The 22361-nt window shown below is 39.7% G+C and overlaps 1 protein-coding gene across 2 annotated transcripts; it reads right to left on the bottom strand.

Moving 5' to 3' along the window:
* Nucleotides 1-10594: 10594 nt before the first annotated feature.
* Nucleotides 10595-21167, bottom strand: LOC115608307 (pancreatic triacylglycerol lipase-like). 2 transcript variants are annotated; one of them, XM_030486973.1, is made up of 12 exons: nucleotides 21119-21167; nucleotides 20189-20343; nucleotides 19558-19680; nucleotides 17638-17772; nucleotides 16495-16603; nucleotides 15174-15293; nucleotides 14814-14933; nucleotides 13248-13366; nucleotides 12902-13031; nucleotides 12606-12717; nucleotides 11672-11839; nucleotides 10595-10692 (listed from the first exon to the last, which is right to left on the bottom strand). In XM_030486973.1, exons 1-12 carry the CDS (start codon nucleotides 21165-21167, stop codon nucleotides 10629-10631), a joined length of 1404 nt encoding a protein of 467 aa, XP_030342833.1. In that variant the 3' UTR covers nucleotides 10595-10628. The 2 variants fall into 2 exon arrangements, with proteins under 2 accessions (XP_030342833.1, XP_030342834.1); XM_030486974.1 differs by having other exon boundaries at nucleotides 19558-19677.
* Between the last annotated feature and the right edge of the window lie 1194 nt (nucleotides 21168-22361).

Raw genomic sequence — 22361 nt, 5'->3', positions numbered from 1 at the left:
ATCAGATCAAAAAGCTCTTGTATTTGCATGAGAGTGTACATCTTTATTGTGTGTTTCTAGATCTAGGATTGTTTAGTAAGGTCCAGCTGCACTGAAAAAATTTGTGTAACAGTGTGTGCAATATTACGCTTTCTGCTAACCATTGCAGGCAGCGTCCCTCTGAAGTTCAGCAGTGTTAACACTAGATCCGAGACAATTCAGTGGTGTCTGTGACCTTAGTCTACAATGCTGCTCACGTGCAAAGATGCAGAGAACGAACTGAGCAGCCACTACACCCCAACTTCCACCTATTTGCTGCAATGAAGGTGTTTTACAAGTGCTTTATGACTATAATTATAAACACCATCCTAATAGGCTAGGCACTGTATTTAACTTGTAATGAACTTGATTTCAGCTAAACATTCAATTAATGTTACTAGTACAATGGGAAATATAATTACAGTCTTCAGGGACACATTAAGAACCAAATTTTGCTTTCGGTGTTCTAGTGCATTGCTCTGGTATCCAGGGGAGTTTCATGTGTGTGCATTCAGAATTTCATCCTTTCACTGGACTTTTCTATATCTTAAGGTTTTCTCATATGAGTATGTTAATATTTAAGGTCACAGCTTCATCTTGATAGGAAGGAGTTTGTATAAATTGTTGGGTTTACCAAGATCACATAAATCCCTACTGAAATGTGCAGACAGTGTTTCTTATTAATAGCCATGGACTAAAACATCATATAAAACAACATCCATGACAGCAGTGTCCAACTTCCCCAAAGAAATTCTTTCCTCTCAGCTTCCTAAGCACCTACATGAAACACCACCCAGACATGTGTCTTAAGGATGATGAATTTGAGTCCCCTTAGTGCAAGAGCTGCCTGATTTTCAAGAGATGCAGCATGGATAAACAGGTAAGAACTACAGATGCTTTGTGTAACTGTGATTCAGGCCTGGTATTTGCCAATCTCATTAGATACTGATGTGGGAAAACTTGTATTTACTTTTTTAGGAATAAATTCTGCTGTATTAGTTCTCATTCATCCCTTGCTGTGTTCTAACACACAGAAACATTTCTGTAGTGGGACTGCTGTAGAGTCACAACAGTATATTGAGGGGGGCAGAATTTTGTGCTTTTTTTTCCCTTTCACATTAGAGATCTGAAAGTGGGTATTCAAGCAAAGAAAAAACTTCACTCAAGAGCCTGTTCAGTTCCACAGATGCAAAGATCAATTTCTTGCAGCAAAAACTGTCTTATGCCATGCTGAAAATGCCTTATAGCAAATGTCAGGGGTGCTGAGTAGCCTCTGGGGAGGTGAAGATGTTCATGGTGTATTTGTGATGTATGAGTTTGTGATGCTTCTGTTTTCTTACCTGTGACTTAACATGTGGATGTGCTCACGAATAAATAAGAAGTAAGTTTATCTCAGCATCACTAAGGGGTATATCAAAAGCAGTTGAGCATATACCTCACTGATATAAAGGAACTAAGTGCAGTATATTAAGTTAGTTAACTACAAACATTTTTCTGCAAACCAAGAACTTCTGTATCTTCATTGTTTAACATACAGTTGTGTGGGTGCTGGCTATAATTTTGAAGTAGTATTTATTTCCTCATTTTTCAGGGACTGTAATAATAGGGGAAAGTTTACTAGGTGCTATATCCCAGGAGCACCAGCTTTGTGCCCAGAGTAGAAGTCATCAAACTAGGACATAGTGTTTGCTACCATGCGATGGCAAAAAATCGCCTTAAGAACTTGGTAGATTGCAACAGCTATGATCCTTCTATCAGCGTCCACAGGTGAGCTTACAGAAACATGGAGAAATGAAAAACACAATACAAGCTTACTCTGGGAATATTGTGTGCTGCAGCAGAGCCAGCAAATAAGAGGACAATACTGGGTTGAGTGTAAGGAAACCAAAGGAATCAACTGAAGAGGTGTGCAGCTGGGGTTTGGATGTGGGAGGACAGAGGCATTGGTGTGCTCCAGCGGTAACTGAAGGTCAGGGAAGATTTCAAGATAGAAAGGAATGGTGAGACTGACAGCTGTGAATGTTAAACTATAGTAGTCTAAGGAGTTAGAAAGGTGACTCTCCCTTTCCTAAGGACAACAACTATTTCCTTCCCTCTAAGGAATAAGCTCTGCACCTCGAGTAGGAACTTCCGTCTGCCATCAGCTGATAAGAGCAGACACCAGTCTGTGCACATCCTCTTCCTTTGTAGTACAAAGAGCAACCTCGGTGCTGGCCTGATGCTTCCCACACACAAGTGCGCTCCATTCCATGCTTGTGCCACCACTGTGTATTTGCTAACACGTACCAGGGCTGCAGCTGGAGCTCTGCAGTACAATGTATAGGTCACAGAGCTTTTACTTTTCTTCCAGCGACAATCATAACAGACCTATTTTATCATCCTGTTCCCCCCACTGACACACCTTACCCAGATGACTATTGGCTCCTCAAAACAAGCAGAGCTGAAGGAAGGTAACTGTGAGCAGAGCTGAATCCAGTAGAAAAGATGCTGATCCTGCATGACATCTGCAGAAGTTCCTTTATGTAAGTGTATATTTCCATGAACAACATTACAGCATCCTCCTTCAGATCATTTTCTCCCAAATTAATTTTGTAGTTACTTTGTTTTGTCTTAGAGGTGAGACACATTAGATGGTTGAAGATCAGAAAGTGCCACACATTTATCAAGGATGCTACAGGACTGAGGGGGTGTTGCCAAAATACACTGATCACACCTCACGGAAGCATTTATGATTTCACTCCTTCAGAGTCAGGTAGTATATAGTATTAATCATGGCTTTAGATTTCATCCCTTTTTTATTCTCTATCTCCATGCAGACCCATCCAGTATTTTTCCTGGCTGCTGGTGCAGCTCTGTTGGGTTATCACAGGAGATGCATGTAGCTGGGAGAGGACCTCAGACACCAGCTATATCTCACCTTCCTGCTGCAAAACAGTATTAGTTCTTCCTAAACTACTACTAACTTCTGTTTAATCTGGTTTTAAACCTTCTGATGCTGCAATGGTACTACCTGCCTGCATGGTTTATTTGTGTTTGACTCTCTAAAGTTTTATATAATATCAACTCTGACTCTCTGTGGCTGCCCTACCCCTAGGGACCACAGAACGTTTCATCCCATTCTTGCTCTGACAGCTTTTGACATATCTGAAGACTAGTTTCATGCTTGCCCTGAGTCTAATTCTCTAATTAAACCCCAGGTCTTTTAATTATGTTTTATGAACTAGCGATCTTTCTTATTGTTGGCAGCATTGAGGATTAAACAGTGGCTGCACTATACCTGAGGCACATTGTGGTTTTGACTTCTGCAAAAGTTGATCAAAGGCTGCCTTGTGTGCAATCCAAAGGGTGCAGGTTTAAACCTTAGGAGCTTGTTGCAATAGTTAATACTGTATTAGCTGGGTGTGTTTTTGATAAGTTGCACTTATGAGGTAACCATAAATCATTGTTATGAAACATACTGCGAGTTTTGAATTCATTTTGCTTTTGGAATTTGCATCATTAAAGCGTTTTCCTTGAATCCCCATAGTACAGGAACTGCAGCTTCCTATACTGTGCGACTTCTGATGAACTACTTGTGCTTTGCTGACCTGAAGCATGTTCAGCTTTTCAGCTACATGAAAAATGCTGCAATGAAAAACTTCAAAGAGGGTGAGAAAATCTCTAACTTCCTGAATGACTTGCTCAGGAAGTTTAGGCAGGATACATTGCGCTTTCAACTGCGAATTTAAAATGCAATAAAATACTCCAACTGCAGAAAAATGGGCTCCACTCTGAGGTCAAAAACTGATTTTATCTAGTAGTCATCCCTACTTTTAACTAGATGTCAGCACCTCTCGTCTTTAATTCTCCCTTACACACTCCCTCGACATTAAATCCTTGGCTTTTCTTATGTGGTTGTTATAGGACATACTGTGCTTTGGAAAATGAGGATCTGAAGGAAGAGTGTTGGAAGACAGTGCTTTAGACTTGGTCTCTTAATTGCTATTTTACTCAGGATTGATGAGTGTGGGAGAATTATGTGATCTCTTGGTAGATTCCCAATGCTCCATCACCTAAATCTAGGAGACTTAATGCTAACTATATACGGTAAGCCTTATGTAGTGCTGCTTAACCGATGGAGAAAGCAGAATAGCTGCAAACAATAAGACAGCTCTCTAGTGCAAACTCTATAATAGAAGATTTGTTTCATCTGCCCTATTCTGCACCTCCACAAAGGTGAAATGAAGTGTTTTTCACATTGTCTCCATAACCAAAAGCCCTCACATGAATAAAGAAGATTATGGCATTGGTATGAGCATCTGAAATTCTGAATTTCAGTCTGAAATTCCAGTCTTTGTTGGATATGATTGACGAGCTGGCCCTATTTTGGATACCAAAGCAAAGCAAAAACAACTGGTAAAACTCTCCAGATATATTGAACTCTTGTGGGGGCTTTTAGTGTGTCAAGTTACATTCATCTTCCCAGAGTACTATTAGCATATTCACCTACGTTTAAATAATTAATTTTCTCATTATATGCCAACTCTTAATTTTTGGTTCTTTCAGGTTTATTGAAATCTGTGACAAGAGGTAGCGATACGAGGAAACGTTTGGTTTCTGGTTTGTTAATCAATTCCATAATATCTCATTCTTCACAATTGCTTTATTTAATAGCACCAATTTCTGCTTTCAGGTCTTGACTTCCCTGTTAAGCATTCAAGTTTCTGAATTCTTTTTAATCTTTTAACCTTTATCCCTTTGAATATTTTTTTTTTTTCTCAGCCTATAATTTATTATACAGTCTCCTGTCAGAGGAGGAGGTAGACTCGGTGATTTTTACTGTATTGCAAATTATAATTATTATCGTTATTTGCATTAGTAATGGATTCATTCTTACCACTGAAAACAATTCCATTATCTGATCAGACAGTTATCTTCACACTGTCCGGGATCATATATTTTCATTAGGCACCTCTTTCTCTGGGGGTCAAAAGGAGAATTATTTTTTAGTACAATCACCTTTTGCTTCAGCTTTTAACGTTTTCCTTGGTTAAAAAGAAGTTTTTAATCCCCTACAAGCATCCTTTGCAACAAAAATATGCCCCTTTATGCTGCTGTGTCACCATTCCTCCAGACCCAGCAAGGAATGGCATGTCCCTGCTGTGAACTGCCCTTCAGCATCCTTTCTGTTGCAGCTGTCAGAGAGGGTTTGTAATTCAAGTTCAGTGGGAAGCCGATTTTCGTGACCCAGCGAAGACATTTTGACTCCTCTTCGAATTACAGCAAAGGCTTGGGGATCTACAGTCCGTAATGAATTGAAGAAACCTCCTTTCCCAACCCTCCATCCCCACTACCTGTGGGAGATGCAGGTTTGGATACAGATGGTTACAGAATAAGGATGCAGAGGGAGCAAACTCATCCTCCTCTCTGACTCTCCCCTGAATTTACTGTGCCTCTGCAGGGGTATAAGAAGGTCAGATGGCATTGGTTTCCAAACTGCAAGCCAAAGGGAGCTGAGGAAAGTTGGAGGGAGATGTGAAGTCAAGCCACAGATCCTCCTGAGGGACTCACAGCAGCCTTGGTGAGAGCTGAAGGTGGTGGAGAACCTCTTTCATGCTTTTCTCCTATGAGTTTTATTCCCTCATCAAATGAGAAATGGTGTTTGAGTAAGGAATTAAGGACAGTAAGGAAAAGATTATCCATCTAAAACAAAAGTTTGGATTTAAGCAGCTCCTTTGAAGTTTCTGTAGCTCCCGTCAGGCTGCGGTTACCAAAAACAGTGCCCCACATGCAGAGAAGGAGGGCATGGCTTCTGCTTTTATATCATCTCAGGCAAAACATACACATGCTCATTGTGTGTTTTGTATTCCATGTAATTAAGGTGATGACTATATTCCTGCTCCATGAAGAACCTCTTCTGAGCGAGAAATGGTACTGCTCTCATGGGAGAGGTCGTTTTCCAAAGAGGATAATCAGCACTCCCAAACGAATCCTAACTCTGAAACTGCATGCCCCAAACTGAGGCACCCAGGCCACCAGTACTGTACATTTAATGAGAGCAAGTGAGAGGTATGTTTACCTAAAATCCTAGGCAAATTTATAGTAATGTGAATTATTATGTGAAAATGTGCATTCCTTTGGAATGTAAAGATCCCCTTTTTCCCCCTTCACCTCCATAATTGGTTTGATGTGAAGCAATTATCCACTTCATGCAATTAAATGTAAGATTTGTCATAGGATATGTACCAAAAAATAATTACATGGGCCATAGCACATAGGAGAACTTGGAATGCAAGTTTTGTCTTTGGGTCTCACATAATATGTCTTCAATATACTAGCACGTGTGGTAGCCACTCAATTGTTACTGTGGAACTGAATACAGCATTGTGACTAATTTAAAGTGTGCTTTGCTTCTTGTTTCTGTTTGTACATGGGCAAAATTTAGAAGCAAGTGACCTGCTGGCCACTATTGGTATTTTTTCAGTAGGGCAGTGGGAGCATCACATCGACCTTCTCCTTTCTTCCTCTGCCCCCTACTGAAGCTTTCTGTTTTGACCGATTAAAAATGCTGATACATTTCACCCTTTTCTTGTCTTTAAATTGTAGAGGGTTTGCAGAGGCAAAAATAAAGGATATTTGAGCTTACTATATAATTTCTTTGGCAAAAGAAGGTGTTTTCTTCAAGTGACTCTCTCTTTTTCCAAACAAACTGTTTCCAGTTTTTATCAGTAACAAGATGTTAACAAGTTGAGTCTTGTTTTTTCACAGTTAAATACACCCATACACAGTATGTATTTCTGAAGAATGAAGGCATGGCAAAATAGCTTGTGATTTACACTCAGATGAAGAACAAAACAACCTTCAGGCATAACATCATAAAATTCCTATTTGCAACCTCTGAAGACACATCCCAGAAAGGTATGGCAATAAATATGTGTACATAACCCTGCCAGCTGTGGCTAGGTGATGAAAGCTCTAATATGGCAAACTAGATTACAGAAAAACCCTCCAGAGGTTCAGGAAGGAGAATTCATCAATGCCAAATTAAGAACTTTCACATATTTCTTGAAAGATAGAACCTCATTATCCTTCTGATTTACGGAGCAACGTAATGACTATAGACGGCATTGTCTAAAGACAACAATGAGCACTGCTATATCTCAGTAATAATTAGAGTCACATGAAATCCTCCAGGTTTTTCTTTATTGTTCTCCAATGATTTGTAATATAGGAGAGAAATACATTGCACATGGCAATCTAAAACGTGATGAAAATACGTGGTCCAAGTTGCTCCCATATTTAAAATTCTGACGGCGATGCTGCCCACCAACAAAATAATAGTCATTTGTGGCAGGAATTATAAACCCTAAACTACAGCACAAAGCGTTGTTCACCAAATTACTCATTCATATCCACAATTACAGCCCATTTGTTTTCCTGTGCTGATAACAAAAGATACATTTTAAGATCGGTGCTGTGCTACTCTTCCTTTAATAAATAAAGTGTGCTTTTCAAACGCTGCAAAATGGTGCAGATAAAAATCAAAACATTTCTACAGTTCAAGATTCAATCAAAGCCTTGCCATGAATGGTGTGATATTAAAGTTTAAAAAAAATAATCAATTTAGTGTGTATTTTTGAACACGGTTTGTCACAAATAGCATTCCCAATAGATAAGAATGATTATATGGTAAAAGAGCGTAATTTATATATCTCGAGCACTATGCTTTTGTCACCGCCATCGTTAAGGAATTTGACACGTTTGCAGGAGAACAATATATGTCAACTGAAATATATACCAATTAGCCATAAATGGGACACTGAAATGAATGATGCATGTGCATGTTATACTTACAAGTAATAACATGTGGTTTAAAGTCGCTTGCGTTTTCAAACAAGAATTCTTTTTATGTTGTCATTTAAAAAATCTAATATTTCAAAAGGTCAGGAATAAATAGCACCATTAGCATTAAAAGCTAGCTAAAGGGAAAGTAATTTGTTGTTCATTTAACATTGCATTTTATGTAATAGCTTTGTAAAGTGTTCGGGGATTGGGGGGAGAGGTTTTTACTTTGCTAAAGCAAGATGACGGCAGCTCCAGTTCATTATTAAAAGAAGATTTTTTATTATGCTATTGTCAACTTTAACGTGTAGATTCTGTTAGGTGTTTGTTAAAATTACATGGGCTGCCGAAGTGGCTATGGCAAAGGATAATGCAGGGAATATCATGGCTGTCAAAACAATTGTGTAGGCAAGAATCTGCTTATACTAAAGTAAAGGAACAAAAGACAAAGGAGAAACTCTGCTGCAGTGTTACGAAGTTAATAACCCTGTTGAGGTTTCCTCAGCAGGAGGTACTGAGATCAGGAAGCCAAATTCTAGAGGAGACAGATAGTCAAGGCAGAAGGAAGGAGGCAATGTCAAAGGGACACAGAGTACATGAAAACTCATCACATGCCAGCTCCTGTGCCTGTGGTTATGTGCCCTCTGAGTAAACCTGTAACTATTTATCTCCCTGGAGTGGGGATGTGGGTTCCTCCTTGGACTGGATGCCATGAATGAAGGGTGAAAGCATGTAGAGTCCTGTGGCTGGATCCTCTGCCTCCTATGTGCAGCTTCAGGGACCTGAGAAAGGCTTTGCAGGAGCAACCCAAAACTGGACTTACCGTAGCCTGATGCAGGACAAATAATTCACATCCTCAAAACTTATTAAGCCTTACTGTCTTATTCTATCACTATAAGGCTGACCATAGTTGGGAAAAACTGGAGCCAGAAGAAGTGTTAGCTTATACCCTAGTGTAGGGTATAGTGTAGGCTGGGAAGAAAACACACAAAGAGAACTTCTCTGCTGTGCTCTTGCTGCTGCCATGAGGAGCTGCACAGGGAGGGAAACAATGTGATGAGGGAAAGCCACAAGTAGTATCTTCAGGCTGAAAACCATCTTGTTTTCCCTCTTGAGAAGCTGGACAAGAAATTGGCTTAGCATTTAATACCCCATACACCTATGACAGCATAGCAAGGAGTGTCTCTTTTACTAATTCATGTTTATTCCTTATTAGCCTCCCTTGGGCAAGGTTTCAAGGGACTCAGAAAAGGTGATTCTCCAGATCGAAATGTGGTTCATACCGTGCTCGATTGGGTAGTGCCTTTTAATCCGGGCAAAAAGCATAAGTGCAATTTAGAAGGTTTTTAAACTTCAAAGCAAGCCTGCACATCTCTGACTAAAACTGAGATCACTGGGGGATGTTCTCTTCGGTTGGGTTAAACCAAGGAACAGTTTAATAGATGAGACCCTCAGTGGCATGGTTTAGTGCTGGTCCTGGCAGTCCTTGTGGTAATGGTTGGACTTGATGATCTTAAACATCTTTTCCAATCTAGCTGATTCTATGATTCTATTCGAGCTCTGACCATGCCCGCAGGTTGCCAATCTTCAGTGCTGATGGTTCTTTTTCTACTCTTTAAAGCCCATTCTCCCTCCCATCACCCTGCACGAGCTGGCAGAATGCAGTGAGTTTAATTAACTGCTTTCTCTTCTGGATTAGAAGAGTAGCGCTCCCCCACGGGATAAATAGATTTCAACCTCCATCACTGCAAGGGGAATCTGAAGGTTGATGTCCTTCAGGAGAAGACATTCTGGGGACAAAAGGTCACGCAGAGAGGCAGAAAGAGCAGAGTGCCCCAGTCTGGGGAACCTCAAGAGAAGATGCTGAAGAGAAAAGGTCCCAAGGAGCAGATCTCCAGGCCCCAGTAGCTTTGTGGGGTTTTCAGTGTGGATGGGGTTCCTCTGGCAGCAGAGAAGTAACCCTCTTCTCCAGCAGCAGTCTGAGGGAGCCAGGACAGGATTATGTGGGGATGGAAATGAATTTGTGAGCTATCCACACTTCAGCTGAATGTGTTTTACAAAGGACAGGGAAAGCAGCAGCTTTCCTATTTTTACCACATCACCTGGCAGATTTGTTCAAGGCTGAGGGCCAGCACAATGGATTTCAGGGCATTTTGGTGATTATTCTGGTTATAAGCATTTTAGGGAAACTTCACTAACATTTGAATTTTTCTATGCAGCTTTCCCAAGTTAATTCTGTCCAGATTACATGGTACAAGCTTAGCCCAGCATGAACACATCAGAACACATTACCAGTTCTCCATCATGTTCGCTTTCCATCTCTCACAGGTAATTAAAATTAATTTCTGTCCTCATTTGTAACCACTCGCTCTCCTATCTCTGTTTCATCTTTATCTGATGCTAATTCTGGTCTTAGCCTTCAGTTTGATTAGGAGCATCAGCTCCCTTAATCCTCTCCTAGTCACAAGCAGGTCTGCTTCCTCTTAATACTGCTCAGGAGCTACTATGCAGATTCTGTTACTTGCCCCCTTCCCTCTCCAGTCTGAAATTAATTTGAAGTCAGCTGAAATCAGGGGAAGTTTTTCAACAGGCTTTGTCTCATTCCCTCCTAAAACTACTCTAAAGAGTCTGCTATAGAGAGGTATCCACAGACTTAACCTCCACCACCCAAACCAGGAAAACACCCCAACACACACCACCAGGATAATAAGAGCAATGACCTCAGACACCAGAGTTTTATACATGCTAGCTTTTATTGGTATCAAGGTTTGGGGCATTCATATGGGCTATTAGCAAGCATCAAGGGTCAGCAGAACATCCTCTCTCACTGTCTCATCACTACAGAAACGGTATCTGAAAGAAAAGTATAAAATATAAGCACCTTGAGTTGTTGAAATTATACAAATTGATTTGTTTTTAATATTAGACAACCTGATTTGTCATTTGACACAAGAGGACACAAACTTTGAGCTCTGAGTTTGAAATATTACTGCTGGGGAAAGCATTGATGGACTATATTCATTCTGGTTCACTTCCTGCCTTCCTTTAGTTTTACAGTTTCTTTTTCTTGCAGGCTTTTTGTTACCATCACTGTGTAGATGGTCACAACTACTTATGCAAGGGCCATGAGCCAATGGAAGAGTGCCTATCTGCAGGAATGTGCTTCATCAGCAATGTGCTTTGGGCGAATGGGAACTACGGCTGGTGTTAGGACCTCTGCTTAAAGGTGATGCAGAGGGCTGTAATCATTTAGCTTTGCTTGAAACTGTTTCCATCTCCCATGTTGTCTTTCAAGTGATGGCATTTTAACTATGAATTTATATACAGTTTTAAAACATACTCTGCCTTCTCTTCTGCACATCCAATCATGGGGTGGATAAAATAACTGATCAAGCAAATGACAGAGTTAGTTTGTTTTAAAAAGTCCAGGAAGAGTAAAATTGGATCAGTAAATTATACTTCTATAATCTGAACATCTCAGACTGTTCCACAAAGTCTAGAGAAATGAGCTTTAGCCTCTTTCTTTCCCTCAACTTTATACATAGCCTTTTAAGTACAGCTTCCAAGTACTAGTCTTGTTCATTGGAAGGGTAGGCTTATTATCATAGTCCTCTTTTGTCAATCATGATCTCAGGAACCATCAAGATCAATGGAAAACATCTGCTGGTTCCAGCTGGCTGTGAATCAGACATCCTAACACAAGCTCAGACACAGATAACCAGTCCCCATTGACAGTAAGAGCTTGGAAAGAATGATGCCGATAACCCCACATACAATTTTGTCACCTATCCTCCCAAGTAACTCTCAAGATTTTCACAATGGATATACTTACTCTTTTCCATCTTGTCCAGACTGTACAACAACAGTTTCAGCTCCTAGTTTAGGAAGAGTTAGGTTTATCACATTGTTGTTCCAGAGGAATTTAACCTTTGTAACTGTTCCAACATTAATTTCTGCATCAATGTAGGCTGTGTAAGTATTGTCTGGTTTGAGGCTTCCCCTGCGAAAAAGAACATTTTATGGATGTGAGGCATGTTAGGATTTAATATTAATCACTAGACCTGTCAACTGAGTGGCTGTGACAGAAAGTGAGTAGAGAGTTAGTAGAGAACCAATATTTAGGTTATAATATGGTAACAACACTATTGCCAATTTTCCAACATAATTTATCCCAAATCAGCGTTTGTCAGAGGAAGCAAAGGCAGGCAGACATGAGATGCTGCAGTCACACCTCCCAGTGAAGACTAAGTTCCAGGGCAATCCCCATGGAGAAGGTAGAGCTTGCTCTAGAGCTAGAGTGCGTCAGAGTGCATTCAATACTGGCACACTTGTCTCATGTGGATGGACCTCACATGGATGCCTGCAAACTGGGACCAGGTCATAGCAAACACATGATTCTGTGTAAGCAGGTAAAGTTATGAGCAACAAAAAGTAGATTTTTATGTAGTAACTCATGAGGTAACTTTAGCAGCTGTGGCGGCAACATTTTGCAAGCCTGTAAAAGGCAGAAGGATCACAACTCTGCTAGCATAGGCCTAGCAAGACCTTCCTGGGACAGCAAACAAGTGACAATGAATTCTAACTATAAAATCCTGCCTTCTAACATTCTCCCTTCAAATCACCAGAGTGAGTGAACTGCCACTGCATTTACATGAGGTTAGAATTTGATCTCTAAAGTTAGACCAACGTAAACAGAAATAGAAATTAAAAATATGAATTAAATGTTCTAGAATATAAGTTTCTTTTCTATCAAATTTTTAACTTACTCTGTGACCTGGTGCTGCCTTGTGTTCCCATCACTTCCATACAGGGCAATATTTACATATCCTGTCACATCACTCTTTCCAGAGAGGGTCACGGTTACTTTGTACCTCCAAACTGCATAGAAGAAATACAGTAAGTTCTATTGTACCCAGGGAGAGACAGTTTCCAAAATATCAAGTATTAGCATGAACAGCTATTGCTCTGCTATGAGGTCTGTTTGTTTGTCTGTTAAAATTAACTGTAAAACAGGGCAATAAAAAGGTTTGTTTCCAAGGAGTAGGTAGCAATGGAAACTCACGAGCAAAGTCCTTTTCTTCTGCAGTGTTCAGATAAAGTTTCACAATGTCGTTGCTAATTTTCCCTTTGAACTTATCTGCATAGTGACCCATATTCGGGCATCCCTCTGCTGGGCATGGGAAGCAGTCTCCCTAGTGAAAACAAATATATCCACTGATAAAGTTATCCATCAGCCAAGGATTTATTTTTAACATACCCACTTAGCTGGCCCTGTATCACATCAACATCTATTCCTCTTAAAGATCCACTCTGGGTGTAAGCTAGCAGAAGTAAATTGGATTTCAGATGTATAAAGAAGAGCCACTATTTTTGATACAGTCCATCCTGAGGCTTCAAGAAATACTTACAGATTCAAAAGCATCATATGAAGAACAAGAATAGCCCAGAAACCCATCAGGGTAGATAATACTGTCAGAGTAATACTTGTAACTCCTCAGGTGATTGCAAGCCACAAAGTCCCGAGTTCCTGTGAAAAGATGTTCCCAGGTTAAATATTTGTTCCATTACCATTTGAGGAAAGATACTGGCACAACCCTTGCCATGTCATTGGGATGCATCATTCCTCCTCAAAAGCTTCATCATGATTCTTACAGTATCAAACATAAGGTTTGAAGCTTGCTTTTGCAGTGAACTGATGCTCTAAGGAATGTCACGGACTCAACAGGTATAAAATGCGGACTTGAAATGCTTTGTGGAGACTGACTGTGCAGCTCAGCTTAGCCCCTGCCCTCCCCTCACCCTCCCAAACACCTATTCAAGCAATCTGACCGAGTTGCACAATAGAAACGAGAACCACATGAAGCAGGTCTTTTGTAGGCACCAGTGGCATTACCATAACAAAAGAAAACCAAATGAAAAGTATTTAAGAGTGAACTTCCTAGGGCAGTGCTGATTTGCTCCAGCTGAGGACTTCAAAACAAAGTTATTATTATTTGGGGGGTGCTTAAAGAAGGGAGACTCTTAAAATTAAAATAATGAATATATTATTTTCCTTTGTGTTGCCATTATTTGCCTGACTTTAGGTTAAAAAGAAGATCATATACAACATGGTTATTTCTTTGTGCTTTAATTCCCCATTATTGATAGCAAGTTTACTGTGTAAAGAAAAGAAAAAAAAGAAAGAATAAGTAATGCCTCCAACTGCACCGAATAAAACCTGAAGGAAAAGGCTGGTTATCACAAATAAGTTCATGGATTCCCAGAGTTAAAGGTGTTTGCAGTAATGTAAGAAAGAGCTCGGATAATATACTGAAAAATCTCTACAGCAGAACTCTTGTTTTGTTTGCTTTGTTGGTTATTTTTAATGTTATGTGCAGTTTAACTTTCTAAAGACACATAAACATTTTCTAATCCTTAGAGCTGTTATTAGAACCATGTAAACCAACAAAGAACTCTATTTGAGCAGCTACGTGCCAATCTTTTTTTAGCTGACTATAAATAGACACAATGACATTGTTTTAATGCAAGGGTCAGATTGTAAGGGTAAGAAAAAGCTAATTAATTGTTCTATCTCAGAAGGGCTGCAGCTGAAGGTAGCCCGTCAGGAATAGCTATGAGCATCATTGTCGTACTCCACCCAGTATTGCTGCTAGGCAACTACATAGAAACAACATGAAGTATATTGTTATAGACCCTTTAAACTTGTTGGCACCGTTTCAGTAACTTGTTTCTGCTGTTAGGTACTTTAGAGGGGACAGATTTTCCAGAGGCAAAACCCTTTGTCTTGCATATTTTTCAGTGAGCTCTGGAAAATAGTGTGGTTTAAGCATATGAACAGTTTCACTGCACTCTGCAGCTCCCATTGCTGCTGGGCACACCAAAAGCTAATGCAACACACCTGAATTAAGGAAAGTTAAGTCCTTACATTGTGAGGGGTAACCTATCTCTGAGTTTGTAATGTAATCAACACTTACCTTCCCAGATGCCATCGAGGTCTATGATCTGTGAAATGAGGTTCTTTGAACATCCAGGCATTTCCACTCCTCCATTTGGATAAAAGTCAAGATGTCCAATTGCTGTGCTCATGCCAAAACCTGGAGCAATTAAATTAGGTGTGAACTTATTTTAAATTAATACTGTTTCATACCCACAGTTGAAGTTTGTTGGTGGTTGGTATTTTAGGATGTGAGCTGTTAGTGATCAGTATGGTGTATTTGTTCTGTGTCTATGGCACAGCATAAGTGAGTCTTGATGAATGATGAGGATATTGAAGTGCCACATGGCATAAATAATTATAATTTATAATAATTATTACAGTACTGCTGAATACTCACCTAGGTAGGGGATTGTGGGAGCTGTATCTGTGTGGATAACATCGACAAACTCGGCATCAGTTTTATCCAGTCTGACTTCCTCAGGAGTATCTTGGAAGTAAGGCTGAGCAGGGTCCAGTCCTGAAAGGAAAAGACTTGTTATGTATAGATAAAGAGATATAGGTGTATTGTTTTATAGAACGCTATGCTTGTGTATAATGAATTATCACATATATAGTTGTCTGTGGTTCCTTATGTTTAAGTAGTATAGGGGTTAATAAAACAATGTTGTCTGCTCTCTCTTACCAAGTGGCTTTTCTCCCAGGAAACAGAAAGGGTTACCTGTGTGAAGCCTATTAAATTTTACTGATTTACATCAATACTGAATTTCAGCACTTAGAAAGAACAAGGATTGGTTTGACCACAAGTTTAGCTCGTACTACCTCTTTTCAGTTTTGTTCTCTGGGAGAGTATTGGAGGTTTTACAATACTTGAAATGGCATCTTTGCTTTGTGAGGCTGCTGGAATATCTTTTTTGTAAATGCATTAATAATGCAATAAATATGTCTATTTGATTGTCATTTGCTTGTTTAAACAGTCAGTTAAACAACTTAAGAAAGATGAGGGCTGTCCCTTGAAGGGAATTTTTGCTGCCAAAGAAATACACTAAATCTCTGTAGCAACTATTAAGTAAAGAAATTATACTTTAGATATTTTGCTGGGGGTAGGGGGGGAAGAATAATTACTATTAATGTACTCTACTAGGCGAAAATTCATGTAGATAGCAAAGCAAGGTGATAATTGGTGATATTATCAGCACGGTTAAGGTTAGCCTATTGCTTCTGAAACATCAGGTTTAATCCATCCTTTTCTGGAAAATTATATTTGTTAGCAGTACAGAATAGCTAACTGTTCACTGTTGTGCTGCTTATAACATGCTTTGGAGGGACCTGCAAGCAGTGGGTGGTGTTGTTTATCAGCTGTTCTTCTATATAACAGGCCAAAGCAAGCTCTGTAGAGATTGCCACAAGTATTAATGCATAGCAGCAAGTCAGCTGATATATTGCAGGAGCCTTCTGGCTCTGTTAGCTGTATGAAGCCTTTCCTTTGCTGTGTAAACATATGCAAGCAAAATAATCATCGCACTGACTGCTTTCCAACCCTTACCAGGCCACCACTCCTCAGTGTACTGTGAGAAGAGGCTAAGTTCTAGAATGTCCAAATTACCCTTGACTAAACTACAGCCCACTGTCAGATACGATAGTAAGAGAAAATGAACAGCAACATTTCATTTAAGCAATGGTGTCTTTAGTATGAGCTGTGATTTAAGTCACTGACTTACCAGTAATTCTTCCAATTCCTGGACACCTCTTGCCAGCTTCACCTGCCACATGTGATCCAAGGCTGTGACCAATAACGTGAACATTAGCTGGAGAGTATCCATATTTGTCCTGAGAAAATAGAATATAAAAGATTACTACCTCTGTTTTCATCAGCAACAGGGAAGAGTAAAAAGGGCCTGAAAAACTACTTTCAATGTGCCTACAGACTTGGGAACTACAGGATTTCAGCATCTGTCTGTCAGTTCAGGTACTTATGTCCAACATATCGCTTTTTCAAAACCCCTTATTCAGATGCTGCACTCATTTGAAGGCTGATAAAACTCTAGACAACTCTGTTTACAAAGTCCTGAGAGGCTCTGTATTCCTTTTACATCCTAGACCCATTAAGATTCAGAGGGTGCTCATCTGGCTTGGAAGATTCAGCCAGGCAGCCATCCTTAGTTAGACGTGGCAGATCAGGCACCATGTGCAGATGGAGGAGGACATGAGAGGAGAGATGCCTTCAACCTTTTGGGAAAGTAATTCAGTGGCTGCAATGACGATATATCAAGTGAGACCTGGGTCAGAGTCCTCCTCAACCTAGCATACTCTCTGTTGAAGTAATTTTTAGTTCTTCTATGGGACGTATGTTGAAAGCACTTTGATTAAAAGAAGGCAACAAACTAAGCATTGTTTCCTGTATGAAGCTGGCTGAAAAAGGGGTCGTGTGCACAGTGCCTAAACCTACAGAAGGTGCCACAAGGACTTCTCCCTGAGGTAGGTGAGTGGATCCTGTTCGTTGCTCATGGAGAGCAGTGTCCTCCAGCCAGTTTGGTTGGTTGTGTCTCCCTGAAAAGGCAGTTTGCTGTGTCTGTTAACCTCTGCATGTTTAAAATTACCCAGCATTTAACATCTATGGAAGAATTGTCTGGCTGTACTATGGGGATATCTTGTAGAGCTTCATATCCCTAAGTTGTCTAACCCTGCTGTTACTACATAGTTCTCTAATTTTAGAAAGAGAGGTTTTAGCGCATGACTCCTAAAATGATTGCTGAGTAGCAGAAAATGGTTCCTGCTGATTATGTTCAGATTCATAAAAGTTCCTGAATCATATTTCTTTCCAGTCAGCATTATCTATAGATTTATAACCAGGAGTTTCTTACCGTAAGAGTATTTACAAAGTAAGCTATTTCAGCTCCCACAACACGGACATTGTTTGATGCCTGGGTGTACTGACATCTCGAGCCTTTCTTCCAGTCGATGCAGATGCAGTTCACGTCTTCCACAGTGAGCATCGTCTGTTTTGTAAAACAAAAGTAAAAAACAAAGATCCCCACAGTAAACACAGTCTGGAATTGATTCATGTTGCTCATAACAGCTCAACTCATAAGTGTTGTGTGAATTTGTATGAGAATGTTTTAAGAACCAATACCTTAGCATGTATACATGGTTATGCCTGCTCACAGGCATATGTGTGCTCATACCACACTGAAAGAAGGTGGTATGCCATAGTAATGACCACATCATCATTTCAAATACCCACAGCAGTATTTTTTTGCAGAAGGGAAAATAATGTTATTACAATAATGACACTTCTAATTTTTAACGTTAATCAAACTTTAAATTAACACTAAAAATGAGAAATGAGCTCTACTTAGGTACTGATTCACAGAAGTGATTTAAAAGTAATTCAATTAGAATTTACATTTTTTATGATAAAAACCGAGCATTTTTCGGGTACAAATTTGTAAGAAAGAGTGGGGTTTTTTATAAGAGGGTGCATAAATTGCTGGTGTCACTGAATATTAATTTCAGATTCATGGCTGTATTTGGGGATATATGTGTACAGGCAGATATTTTATTGTCTGCCACAGAATCTGAAGCTTTGCTTTTCTCCTCTGAGCTGGATTGTTTGGCTAAATGTATTTTGCTTTATCAGCTATGACATATTCATTCTTTGCTTTATGTTCAGACATTACAAAACATCCAAAACAGCTTACAAGTGGCAAAGGACAGAAAAGGAAATAGAAGTATCTATGGCTATGTTAGAAGTGGTAAAAATATATGTGCAGATAGGATTATAACTTAATGGGAAGGAAAGTAAATAACAGATACACATAAGAGGGCTGATGTATTCACAATCCCATTTGCTCCACTCTTTCCTGAAAAAGATTCAGAGATCATATTTTTAATAAATTTGGAGTGCTGTGATAAAACACAGGCCACCGTAACAGAGAGAAAGTGTAAAGATTTATCCTGTGCCTCTTACTACATCCTCATGGAAATTGATCAAAAAGACTTAAGGGACCGGCTGAAGCAAACCATGAACTATCTGGTTGACTGTGATGTTCTAGAAAAGGTCTGTTTTAAGAGTGGAAATGGGAGACTGAGAATTGAAAAAACATCAATCTATCTGCTGCTGCTATTTTGAAAAAGTTAACTAACAAATCCAACAATCACACCTCAATGTTCACAAAGTGACAATCAATAGAGATTCTTTTTTTCATGGAGAAACTGTCAAATTTATCTTCTTTGACCTAGTGTCAAAGAGAAGCAGGTAACAGGGATGCAATAGATGTGAAATACATTTTAGTGGACTTTCACATTGTTTCTCACAGTATTCTTACGAATAAAGTAGGAATATAGAATTTAAACAAAGCTGTAGTTGTGTAAATATTTAGTTGAAAAGCCTTACCCGAAAAGTGTCATATGCCATCAGCTGGTGTTTTGTTCTGTGCTGTATGACTAGTACCTTTCATTAGCTGGCTATAGAAAGCATGTTTATAGGATCTGAGAAGACCACAAGAAAACATCTTGTTGAGAAGACCACGAGGAGTGCAGCTTGGCATGGGGACAGGATTAAGAAATAACTTGGGGAATTAGCACAGAAATCGATAAAGCAGAGAGCTTTCCCTCAATATGTGAATATACATATTTTAGATGCTAACAATTTGAAAACGTGGCCTCTTTTTCTGCCCTTATTACTATAAGTACCATGAGACAAATTGATTAGAAATAGAGAAAACATACACTTTATAGGAACATGGTTATAAATGCAAATTAAGGAACTTTATGGTACCTACGCTGCACATTTCTGACAGCCAGCTTTCTTCTCCAGAATCTAAGAATCCGTGGACGATGAATCTGGTTAACCTGCTTGTTTTAAAGTTGGAGTAGTCAATTGAGGAATCAAGTGCAGAGATCTCCTGGTAGATATTAAATTAACAAACATTTAAATCCGCTATCTGCAAATAGTTTATCAAAATTGCAAAGACCTGGGCTATACTTATGTGTACAGGCGTTTAGAAGTTATGCAATGTTAAACTCATTTGTAAGCATTCACATGACTATAGCTTAAGGTCTGCACCTCCATTCAAAGCAAGCTTTGACATGTATCTTAGAGCAGCCAAGACTTTACTTTTAATGTGCCATCTTTTTATCTGTGGAAAAGAATTACCCGATCATTAAAAAATGCAGTTTCCCACCACTTCCCAGTGACCATACAGAAAACATGGGCTATGGTGCTCTTGTGAGGCCTGGAGGAGCATGAGAGTTCTGCTCCAGAGACCCTGCTATGGAGCTGGAAAAGGCTGTCTCTTGAATAAAATGAAGGTTGGGCCATTTCCAACACTTCCAGGGAGCACAGCTGGGGTCGGTGTTAATTACTCCTTTTTGCATGTGATTTATTAATGTTTAAACCGCAATAGTTCTTACTTGATAGCTATCAGGATTTTCTCTTGTGTACAGGAGGAAGCGAGTATCTATCTCTTCTGGACTCCAGGGTAACTTTCGGATTGGTCTTTCTATAGTTCCAGACCATGGTATACTGTCTGAGAAACATCCCAGCCTATCAAAGCAAACTTCTGAACCTGTAGCACACAGATCAGATCAGACCAGTAATATATGAATGAGCAAAGAAGTGGAGCAGGTTAGTTATAACTCATAACATCTCTTCTCTGGAGGTCTCTCAGTTTCTTGAAAATCCTATGGTTTATAGAGAGCAAAGACCAGCAGTTGCCCTCTCTCAGACCTTCAAATGCTAGTTTATCCCAAGGAAAGAAGCCACCCTATTGCTCATCAACAAATTATTCATTGGAGTTTCTCCATGGGAACTCCATGTACCATACTTTGGGTAACTTTCCCCAGCTGTTGTTTTGCCTAAGGCAGAGACAGCTGATGAGTTTCTCCTAATAAGAAGCCAAAATACTGCAAACTCTCAGCAATATCTTGATACTCTGCTGAACAGCTGACTGCACTCTATATGAGAAGTTTTATACTATACAAGCCAGTGGCTTCTGCTGAATATAAAGCTATACCATCATTAGACTTCCTCCACCCACTGCCCCCAACTTTTCTCCATTTCCATCACTAAAAGTACAAAAAACAACTTCCTAGTCTTGGTAGAGCAATAGCTTTGCTCTGAGATAGAAAACACCAGCATTTCTTGCATGCTCCTAGAGTGGGATTTCCAGCGTGGAGAAAAGGAAATACAACACTCACACATGCTCATCTCACCATTCTTGTATAGGAAAGTGACCCACGTAACCTCAATTGGTAAGTTTTAAGGCACCATAGTGTAGAATAATATCTCACAAAATACAGCAGCATAGAAAGGCTGCAGAAATAATAATCCCATATGCTTACCTTTTGCTGCGCTGAGCAGACATAGTGCAAGTATCCAAATTCCGAGCATCTAGAACAGCAAAAGAAGAAGCAGCTAGTATCTGCTGACCCTCATGATTAGGAAGTGCACTTAGGTCTCTGGTGCTGAATTTTGTCTAGGGTTCTGTGTCTATCTTCTCTGCAACATGTATCTATAGGGGCCACGTATGAGCATTATGTTTTCTTACTCTGCTAGAGATTGTGAGGCTCCTAAATCTACCAAAGCATAGCTAAAATCTAGAGTGACTTTTGCCCAATAAAGCTACTCTTCCCATTGAAAATATAGTAGCTACCTTAAAACTACCAGAAGGATGCCTATGTGAGCTGCCATCTCCTTTATGCTGCTCTGCCTTCAGAAGCTGTATACCTGCCAAAGTAAAAGAAAACCCCCAAATCCTGAAGTACTTACGATGCCTCTTGGAAACTCCGTGCACTGGTGTGTGCTTCATGCACTCTGCATGTGCTTTTTATTGCCTGCTTTATCCTTGGAAAAGTTTCCAGAAAGATAGAAATATTTATTTCAGATTATAGTTTATTGATAACTAGTAAGCAACTTTAATGGTTGTTTTCTCTGTAAAATTCCAAATCCCATGGGCATAGATTGCTTGAGTTGGTGTGCTGGAGCCCAGAATAGGATTGGAGCTCCAGAGGTAGGGAAGTTTCCAGGCAGCAACACATCCAGAGTGGGACGTTAAAGAAAATTATATGGATCTTCGTGGCATTGTATTTAGGACCTTGTATTGGCTGGGAAGGCTTTTGTTTTTAGTGTTGTGTAGTTGGGATGTAGGGGGTCTACTGGGGAATTTAATAGGGAACCACATTGTCTTTGAGTCCTCTCCCTTGCCCTGCATCAAGTGGTTTTGGATGTGGAATGCCCCTGTGCTTCTGGGTCTTTTGTGCCCATTTCCCAGCATCCTCTAAATTTGGCAAAGCTTTATCCCTTTAAGAAAACTTCTTAGCAGGTCTGGTAGTCTTTCCATAGTGAAAGAGCCTGACCCTCCTCTGCTGTTCCTTTCATTTCCTTGTTGAAATAAGTAGATGTAGAAAGAAAATTGTGTACCCTTTTGTATCCTTTCTATGCAACCCATGTAACCCAAGTTCTGAGAAAGCCCTTCTCTGTGTGATGAACTGAGAGTAAACATGGTAGAGATACAAACAGATACAAACAAATGTCTGAGTTACCCCAGACATTGTGACATGACCACTTTCTATAGGGATGTTACAG

Source organism: Strigops habroptila, chromosome 5, assembly GCF_004027225.2.
Source record: "Strigops habroptila isolate Jane chromosome 5, bStrHab1.2.pri, whole genome shotgun sequence".
NCBI lineage: Eukaryota > Metazoa > Chordata > Aves > Psittaciformes > Psittacidae > Strigops > Strigops habroptila.
Note: the sequence above shows the minus strand (reverse complement) of the source record. Positions and strands in the feature narration are given on the sequence as shown.